General features: G+C 36.2%; 1 protein-coding gene across 1 annotated transcript; it reads left to right on the top strand.

Moving 5' to 3' along the window:
- The first annotated feature begins 5,748 nt into the window (after nt 1–5,748).
- Nucleotides 5,749–7,957, top strand: LOC103522396 (39S ribosomal protein L39, mitochondrial). Its single transcript, XM_008487499.3, has 5 exons — nt 5,749–5,929; nt 6,177–6,353; nt 6,652–6,894; nt 7,137–7,358; nt 7,722–7,957. The coding sequence occupies exons 1-5, from the start codon at nt 5,863–5,865 to the stop codon at nt 7,940–7,942; spliced, it is 930 nt and encodes a 309-aa protein (XP_008485721.1). The 5' UTR covers nt 5,749–5,862; the 3' UTR covers nt 7,943–7,957.
- The last annotated feature ends 2,347 nt before the right edge of the window (nt 7,958–10,304 follow it).

The raw sequence follows: 10,304 nt of genomic DNA, 5'->3' as shown, positions 1-10,304 counted from the left end.
ATCGTTACATAAGTGTGGCTTTTCCTTAGAATCTGGGCTACCCCGGTTGTTGCAGTTTTCTCGTTTTCCTTGAAGAGCAAACACTCGAAGACAAACAATAATAAGAAAAAAGAATTTTAAGGAATATTTCTTTTTTTTTAGCGTCAATTAAGATCGCAGTGCATTAGACATGGATGCATACATTACCGGCAAATTTTAAACTTGAATGTTACGTCTGAGGGACACTTTTCGTCGTATTTTGTTTGCTGTGTTTACTCTACATTAGATTCATTCCTTTTCCATTAAATTTATCCTTGATCTATTAAAATTACCATCTATTCATTTTTTTTCCTTCCAATATCACGGTATTTTATATATATCACTTTATACAGGTTCAGACTATATAATATAAACTCATAACATCATAGGAATAAGGTAGCGGTTAGACACATATGGATTTTGGTATAGTGGATTTACCTCACTCGATCTGCCACAGTGTTAACAAGAAAAGAACACTGCCAGCGAATTCCAATTCGGATGTATAGCTCGACTCACTAACCCGTAGCCTAACGCTCACTGGGTATAAGCTTCATGTGAGATCAGAATACACTCGATTGATTGCGACCTAAACACATCGATTTAGGGCTATTTCTTTTACTTTTTTACACAATTACTCTTTAAATAATATCTGCCGCCATTAAACCCACAACCCCCCCCCCGCAACCCCGCCACCCCACCACGCCACCACCACCCCCCACAGACCGAGTCTTTACCGAAGTGTATGGACCAACCGTCGAAACCACAAAACCGATACTCATGATAGTACTACTGCATTATGGTGAAGACAGGCCAAGTGAAGGAACCCGACAGCAAAGGAGTAGCAGAAGGAAAAAGAAGAGGAGAGTCGTAGACTTTTAGTTATAAAGTGGTTTGAATACTTATAGCAACAAGAATTGAAGAGAGAATAATAAAAAATAAAGATACTGAATGTACACAGAGCAAACACATCTCTATCACGTTAAGCAATGCGGAAACGATCGAAGAACTATCTCCCTATTGACATATATTTGACGAATATTCGGATACAAATATATCCGCTCTCCTACTCTTACCATATCAGACCACAATTCCTCTTCAGTCTGACAAGAGCTCTTGCCTCGGAATAGGCAAGCTTAATATCTTATGCGCGAGCCCGACCTTAAGCGTTGAGACGCTAAGATCACAAGAATGTTCAGTCTGATGGAAAGTACATTATTGATTTCGGACGAGGAAAAAAAAAAAAAAAAAAAAAAAAGAAGGAAGAAGAAAAGAAGAAGAAGAAGAAGAAGAAAAAAGTTTCACCGTAGAATAGGGAAAAAAAGAAAGAATCAGAGACAAAGACTCGAAAGAAGAGAGGTGAAAAACTAAAAAGAGACAAGAAGAGATTACCCCCCCTCAGCAACCGTCCCCACCCTCCAACATAACATACTCAAGCGTATATCGACATATTGTCTCCTCTTTACATAAATACGATGGATATGCAGAATGAAATTTTATTCATCAAGATAGAGAAGATTTCCTATAGTCCCAAGACTTCGACAAGTGAATCGGGAGAATACCTTTTACTATAATGTCACACACATAGAGACGGTTTAGCTTTCAGAGAGTTTTGAGTAATCTATAAGTTTTATTTATTAAGACTTTTAAGTTTTGATGAGAGTGGGGACTACTTGTTCTTGTAGACATAGATACACCCCTTGGTCTGATGATGACCTTCCCAATTCTTATTAAAAAAGAAATTTATAACGTATACTACTTTGCTACAGAAAATCTTATTCCCTTTATTACACGTTATATAAAGAAACACCTTAGTGGATTTGAACTGTAAAGACTTTTTAAGGAACATTATAGTACAGTGGGTTTAGACAGCCACAGAACAAATAATTCTCCATTTATGAAAAACAGAGACTTAGCTCATCTGATCCAAGCTCAGGGTCATCGCTGTATATTATTAAAACCAGCGCAAATAAAAGACAACCTCCACCTGTAAACATTTTCGAAAACGAGTTATGAAACTATACAAAAGTGATATTATTATAGGATTCTATTACTACTTTTCCTTAATTAGAATGATTTTCCTAAGCTCGTCAACCGGTTTGTATTTTCACCATCTCCTTCACGTACTCCATTTTTTATAGTGCACCTGTTATTACCGTTTTATGTTTTGTGGGTTATAAAACATATGCTTTCCAGCTTTAGGAATATTACAACCGATTACGTAATACCGTCGTACTATGAATATATATATATACACTTCAAATTTCAAATTTAGTAGTAGTGGATAATCGGGTTTGCGTCCCATAATATATAGATAACATAATATTAAGAATGTTTACAAGATAGCTGTCATATAGACATAAATAATAAATACAGTGATACCTTGAGTTAGAGGGACATAAATATTAGCTTGCAAGATGACTCGATGACTGTCGACCTACTTATAAAAGAGGTGTTTTCTTCATTACTCTAGGAAAAATTACTTAACATTGGTAATTTTATCTTGAGTACTAGGAAAACCTTTTAACATATGGTTGTATTTTCAATATAGAGTCTAAGGAAATTTTAACATAGGTTGTTATTCAGAGTCTAGGAACTTTAAACGAATAAGGATTCGTTTTTCATTGGTCCCTCATCAAGAGAATATTTAACTATCAGTATGTGTGCGTGTAGTAAATATGAATGACCAAATTAAAGCCAAAAGCGACAACGCTCCGACACATATCCCTGACGCACGTTTGTTCCTGTTAACATAGATCACTTTTGATATAAGCCTTGTGAGAAATAATGATAACAATCATCCTCCAAGTAATAGAGACTCCAAATAACATACAACAATGAAGCAAAGAAAGAACAATAAATGCTATGACGGAACTTCTTGTCTTAATCAGACAGTCAAATGAAAGCACTACTTGTAAGTTTCACTAGTTTTAACCCTTCTTTAACCCTTCGGTTCGGGTACATTTTCCCTTAGGAACGCAGAGAAACAGTTCGTCGCAGAAGTGGACGACATAGAGCCCGGTACTGAATGGGAGAGGATTGCCAAGCTGTGCGATTTCAACCCCAAGGTGGGCAGAACCAACAAGGACGTCTCCCGAATGAGGTCGATTATCCTACAACTGAAGCAGACGCCACTCAAGAAGGATTAGATGGAAACGTAAGGATCGCGTGTTCCTATTTCTTCCATGCTTGCACTTGTTGAATCAAACGTGGAAAATATAAAGAGAGGGGAAATCATATATAGATTTTATTCTTCCGAGGGAAACCGTGTATTTCCTATGCTATTCAGTGAGAACATACATCACTTGAGAAAAATTATGAGAGGGGAAACCATTTATTTCCTATTCTATCCTTCTTTGGAAACCCATTAATTCAGAATAAGAGATAGGAAAAATCTTACATTTCCCATTCTTTTGTTCTGAGAAAACACACGTTAATCGAGAAAAATGAATTCAGTTGATCTTGAATGTCAGGAAACCAAAGAAAGAGAAGAATTGAAATTCTCATCACCCTTCTAAAACCCTTGAACTTTTAAGCCCGATTTCCCACTTTAGTGTAAGTCACACTACAGTTAAAATCTGTTTGAGTCACAGCACAGTACACTCACTCCCATATAACCACCTGTAAAATATTTTGAACTGTACTGTGACTGGACTGGAGCGTGACCTGAACGGATATGGAATCAGGTTTGGGAAAGCAACCTGACTCCTCCTCTCTCCCGTTCTCCCTTATCATTATTATTATTTTTCATTATATTGTGTGTGCTACATGCAAGTTAACATTCCTATCCTCGTCCTTATATTATTTAAATATACATATTCTAATTCAATAACATATATTGTATTGAAAAAAATATTAGATATTTATATATTAAACTATATTATTATGCTAAGGTAAGTAAAAATTTTGGAAGTAAATCTTATATTATAATAATATTATACACATGTTGCAATTTTATTAGGGTAGGTACAAATGTAGGGAATTGTTAAGCTTTGTTCATACTTCAGATACCAATATCGAGTGACTTCTTCAAAAATTATGGCCAAATAATCAAATAGGTGAAATAGGTACTCTGTCGAAATATTATCTTCTCACCTCTTTCAAAATTTTAAATACAAAACATTAGTTCCAGTAACTTCAACTATTCACGAATATTACCTCACAAAAATTCAACATCCAAGTAGGTAATTATTTTTAGATATTATTGTCCTGTTATTAACATATTATCCTGTATTTGAACAGTAAAAAAATATAAAGTAAAAATAATTGAATTGAATATTATTATCTTGTGTTTGTGAACACAGCTTTCCTACATTCAAGTTATAATTTATAATCATGTTTTATTATCTTAATACATTTGTTATTAAACAATAAGTTCCCCAATAACACATTGTCTTATACAGGAGTGGCAATTGAAAAGCTTGATTCTAAACTAACCTAAATTACTTGACAGAAAAAGTTGATTTTTTTCATTTCCTGTAATGATTTAAAAACGGACCTAAGTTTAGTTTAGAATCAAGCTTTTCATTTGACTCCTGGAAATATTTGTATAAAGTGAACCTGTAGTATTTTGTTTTCAGGTAGAATCATAGATCTACATTCATTGGTTTGCATAGTATAGATCGTATTCAATTGTAAGGTCAGGGCTTTATACCAAGTTGGATGAACATGGGATTGAGTTCAATAGAGGCAGGAAAATCAGATATATTCTTGGTTATCAGACTTGGTGAGCCCCGACCCCAATTTCGTGTTTTTTATTAGGCACCTAATTGTATTCTACAACAAATTTGTTCTTAGGCCTTAGATAGCTACATTTTCGTGTTTGTTACTTATTGGTTGAAAATGAGATGAAATAAACGACTACCAAAATGATATTATTATGTGTAAAATTGTGTTACTTTATTTCACTAACCTTAGCTTCAGTAGTTGAGACTTCAAAGGTATAACGTTGGACTCCTAATTCGACAGGCTTGGGTTCGAGTCCCAGTAGTGACTTAGAAATTCGAGGTGGACATTAGTAAAAGTAAAAGCTTTGAACAAATTATTCATTATCCTATCTCCAGAAAGCAGGACACGCAGTTTTTTCTTCTTCCTTTCGCACTTTCAGCTCAAGTAACCAGAAGACCAAAGACTCTCAAGACCTCAAGTTTTAAGTGCCTTTCTGCTTTCTGAAAACGTGGGGGTTTATTAGCGCTAGCGCCCGACGCCCGTTATCTTGAAAGTCACGCAACACGCTGCGCATATTAAAACTCATGCACATTGCATTCGACACATACGGTTCAATTTGAAGGGGTTTTGGCGGGGGTGTGTGTATGTGACTCTGTTGGATACACCCCGGACACCAAGAGAAAGAGATTGAATGGAAAACACAAGTAAATCAGTAGATATAAACGAACTTGGTTTATTGGTATACGCACTAGTTGTGTAAAAATACAAATTACGCTGGGAAAACCCAGGAAAAGCGCCTAGTATAGTAAAATGCCTAGGGAAAACTCGAGGGACGCCGGAATTCCGGAAAAGCTACTCAGAAGTTCTGAACAAAGGAAAAATCAGAAAAGGGGAAATCACCGGAGTGAAGCTAGCAACATTTCAAATGTAAATAAACAACCAATAGGCTGTGGTATAAGGTGGTGTCACACGGTGCGATAAGCCGCGGACACAAGACAAAAAGATGGTGACACACGACGGTCACCACAGGGTTTTGTAACGTTGAAATCTGAACCGCGAAAATTTAAAATCAATTGAAAAATTTCGGTGTGGTTTTGGAAAGAAAATGGAAAGGATTTAAAATTAGATTAGAACCTGAATACCTACTTCCATTGAGCTTTTCCGGATTATTTCAACAAAATGAAGTTGAATCTTTGTTGTCAGCTCTTGAAAACATCTCTTGGCCGATTTTCCACAATCTCCACACGTAAGTACAAATATCCATGATTCTATTCATCTGTCTGGTAAACTTCAAGAAGTTTCAACTTGAAGAATGATATAAAAATGCCCTGTGAATTAGGAAATAGTTAGCCAGATCTACAATCTCATGTTAGTCAATGTCTGACAGTCTGAGTATGCTCAGAGAAGGTTTGGGCACAGTCTCTAAGTATTCTTAACAAACCTCATCAGATCATCACTTATTAAACTCTTTATTCTGTCACTTTTTCCTTCAGGGCAAATTTCATCCAACATTGTTCAGAAGCAGAATGATATTTTCAACAAAGAATTCAAACGACAGCAAAATGCAGTGGGTAGAATTGAGAAGATTAACGTGACGTACAAAGGCCTTCCCGAGGATGCAGAACTCATCATGAACAAAAATCTATCCACACCATACAACTGTGCACAGCGTAAGTTCTTAGTAATTTTCAAGTGCTTTTTAAAGGCCATTTTTTCAACACAGTCAATTATTTATTTAATTTATTGTATATATTTTCATCATTATCTTCAAGGAAAATTGAACTATTGTAGGCAGTTATCTTACAGAATTGGAATGATGAGTGTTACCTACATACTCTCTTTCTGAGGATGGAAAAAAAAAAAATAATAATAAAAAAAAAAAAATGCAAGTACCTGTATTTAGTGGCTTTGCCAAGATCCTTTTTTCCTAGTTCTCTAACCTCTCACACCTATCCAATTGTTTTTCAGACATGTCTGAGATGTTGTGTGACCGATCAGTGCTTGCATTAATAGACGGTGTTAAGTTATGGGACATGCATCGTCCCCTGGAATCGGACTGTGAGCTTCAACTCTTACATTTCTACGACTCGGACCCCTATCATAGCAATCGGACATTTTGGAGGAGTTGCTCTATCATGCTGGGTTCAGTGCTATCTAATGCATTTAAAGATAATGTTGAAGTACAACTACATAGCTTTCCATCACCTAATGGTAAGCAGATAAGAATTTAACAACAATAATGGGAAACCTTCCTTTTGGGGGTAGAGGACTTTTTGTCTCATTTAAACAACAACAAACATTTAAACATTTTTATTTTATTCTTTACTTTAGGATTGCATCTTAAATGTCAGTAGTCAACAGGATATTTAAAAATGATGTTAGAGGGAAGGTTTCTTGTGAGATTAAAACCAAACAACCTAAACTAATCATTTCCTTTTTTATTTGAATTCCAGTGAAGTCGGGCAGTTTTGTGTATGATGTTCAACTGAGTGGGGTGGACAATTGGAAACCCACCTCAGCTGAGCTTAGAGTATTGAGTGCGGAGATGGTTAAGCTGGCATATGAGGCAGTCCCATTTGAGCGGTTGTCTATCAGTCAGGATCTAGCTGAGGCATTGTTTGAACACAACAAATACAAACTTGAGCAAATCCCAAGTATTGTGCAACAGAGTATAGGTGAGTGTTTTCATTAATTTATCCTAAATGGATAATGTTTTTTCTCGGAAACAGCTGGCTTTCTCCTATCCTGTCTGCCTTCTCTCTTTCATTTTGGGATGATAAGATCTTAGCAGTTCCAGTTCCCTTTATCAAACATCTTTTTTTTATATAATCATTAATTTAATATAGCCTAGCAGTGGCCCTAAAAAGAGGGAGAAGGAACGATATCTACCCCTAACCAGCTTCATTAAGTGGTCCTTTTTTGAAGAGTTAAATCTGCATTGAAAGAATAAGGCCAAAAGTGCTCATGATTTTTGACCCAATTGATATTTGACTAGAGATAATCTTGGTCTATTAAAATTGTATGACTTGTATTTTCAGATGGCAAAGTCATAGTGTACCGAATCAAGGATCATATTGATATCAGTAGAGGTCCAATGATGTCCAATACTAATCATCTAGGCAGGTGCACCATAGCTGCTGTAAGTTTTCGCTTTTTTCTTTCCCCACCGTCATGTTTACTTTCTAGCAATGCGACAACTTGTTGTCATAGCCTGTCTATCTACATTTATGTTGATTATGTGATAGTGTCCCATTCTTAACGTACACATCAACTATTTCATTATCATAAAAAGGGGAGGAAGATTTTTTCTAACCCTTTAATACCGGGATTCTCAATTTTTGAGCTCTTCCAGCCAACCGGAATCCATCCATTTGCCTTTTCTTCAGCAATGTTCAATGTTATTGTTGTTTATATTAATTTTCCTAATGGTGCCTTTCCACTCACTCGGAATGATCTGCAAAAGTGGAAACGTACCATAATATCGACACTTTTTTCCTTGCTTTCGTTCCGAGGAGGGTATTATATGAGTATAAGTAGGTGCTTGTATGACTTTTAAGAGTTTCAAGTGAGAGGGGGTTTTACCCACCATTCGACGACAAGCTACTCACCTTCTCACATTAACTTCACCCAGCCAGAGTGGGGGCTGGGAACAACCAGCACCCGATTGTCCAGGTGGTCACTTATCCGGGTACCAACCGTGCGCAACGTTGCTCAACTTCAGTGATTCATCGGGAATTGGTACATTTGACGTGCTATCGCCGCTGGCTTGTTTCGTGTGCGCCTTTGTCATGTATTTCTCGTGCTTTACATTGTGTCGTAAATCCTGTATCCTGACGATTGTAACCCCCCCAGAGCTAGTTAACCCCCGACGTGCTATCGCCGCTGGCTTGTTTCGTGTGCGCCTTTGTCATGTATTTCTCGTGCTTTACATTGTGTCGTAAATCCTGTATCCTGATGATTTTAACCCCCCCAGAGCTAGTTAACCCCCAGCCACCGAGGGCTTGGCCCTCTTACTTCGCCCCTGGCCTGTTAGTTCTCTTCTCTTTCATTCTTGCGTTCCCATATCTGGATTTTTCAGTTGCATCCAAATAGTTAGACTGAGATAAATTCTCTTGCGCTGTTTTTTTCCGTCCGAATTCGACATTTTTCCCTCCGGAGAGAGTAGGATTTTTTTAGAATGTGTTAATTTTTCATTGTGTAGTGTACTATTAGGGAAGAAAATGGGAAATTAGGGAGAAAATGTGTGATTTGCCGCGGATTTTTCCCCGATTGGATTTATTCCCGTAATGGATTATAGATTGGATTTCGGGATCTGGAATTGGTAAGTGTTTCTAGTGGATTTTTTGTTTCTGGTGGGTTGTTTGTTAAACTGCATCTATTCTTGTTCTTTGCTTTTGTTTTTAATATTTTTTTTACCTTTACTTTTTTCTTTGCTTTTGGTATTAGCGCGGATTTTTCCCCGATTGGATTTATTCCCGTAATGGATTATAGATTGGATTTCGGGATCTGGAATTGGTAAGTGTTTCTAGTGGATGTTTTGTTTCTGGTGGATTGTTTGTTAAACTGCATCTATTCTTGTTCTTTGCTTTTGTTTTTAATATTTTTTTTTTTTACCTTTACTTTTTTGCTTTTGATATTAGGTAGGTATATTGTTTGGTAGCCTCCCTAACTTTAGCTCGATTGTTAAGTAAACTATCTTTTACCTACTCTATATTATTCAGCTTAATGGGGACTTTTGAGACAAGAAAAACTGTTTTTACATGTATTTTTCCTATGGCGCACATTAAAAGTGGACACACTGTATAGTTTGGTAGCCTCCCTAACTTTAGCTCGATTGTTAAGTAAACTATCTTTTACCTACTCTATATTATTCACGTACCTACTTGGATGATTTAATCTTTATAATGACCTTTTTTTTCTGGTGGATTGTTTGATGAACTATCTTAAACTTTGCCCTTTGGTATTTTTGCTATATCTTTTTGTTTGTTTTTGCTATAGTGTTTACTAAAACTGTTTATAACATCGTACTTTTTTTGTTTGTTTTGATTTTTTTCTTTTACTTCGTTCATTTAACTTTCGTTAGATTTTTTTTTTGGTGAATTTTGCTTTTTGGCTGGTTTTTGAATAACCCAATCAGAGCAGAACATTTTCCGCCTTTTAAAATAAACAATAATCTATTTTTTTACTAGATATTCTTGGTTTGGGAAATACTCTTCTCTGTTTGGTTAAGTATTAAATGTCGGGCTGTTGTTAATCGGGCTTGATACCGATCGGCAAATATCGAATAAGTGAAGATGTAGCTTTTATCCCGACTCCTATTATCCGTTCAGATCACGCTCCAGTCACGTGAAAAAAGTCGAATATTCTCTAACGTTCAAAAAACGGTCAAAGATTCTCACAGGTGCTTGAGTGGGAGTAAGGATACTCAAATAGTTAGACTGAGATAAATTCTCTTGCGCTGTTTTTTTCCGTCCGAATTCGACATTTTTCCCTCCGGAGAGAGTAGGATTTTTTAGAATGTGTTAATTTTTCATTGTGTAGTGGTACTATTAGGGAAGAAAATGGGAAATTAGGGAGAAAATGTGTGATTTGCCGCGGATTTTTCCCCGATTGGATTTATT

The sequence above is a fragment of the Diaphorina citri genome, unplaced genomic scaffold (genome assembly GCF_000475195.1).
Source record: "Diaphorina citri unplaced genomic scaffold, Diaci psyllid genome assembly version 1.1 scaffold8238, whole genome shotgun sequence".
In the NCBI taxonomy this organism is placed as follows: Eukaryota; Metazoa; Arthropoda; class Insecta; order Hemiptera; family Psyllidae; genus Diaphorina; species Diaphorina citri.
Note: the sequence above shows the minus strand (reverse complement) of the source record. Positions and strands in the feature narration are given on the sequence as shown.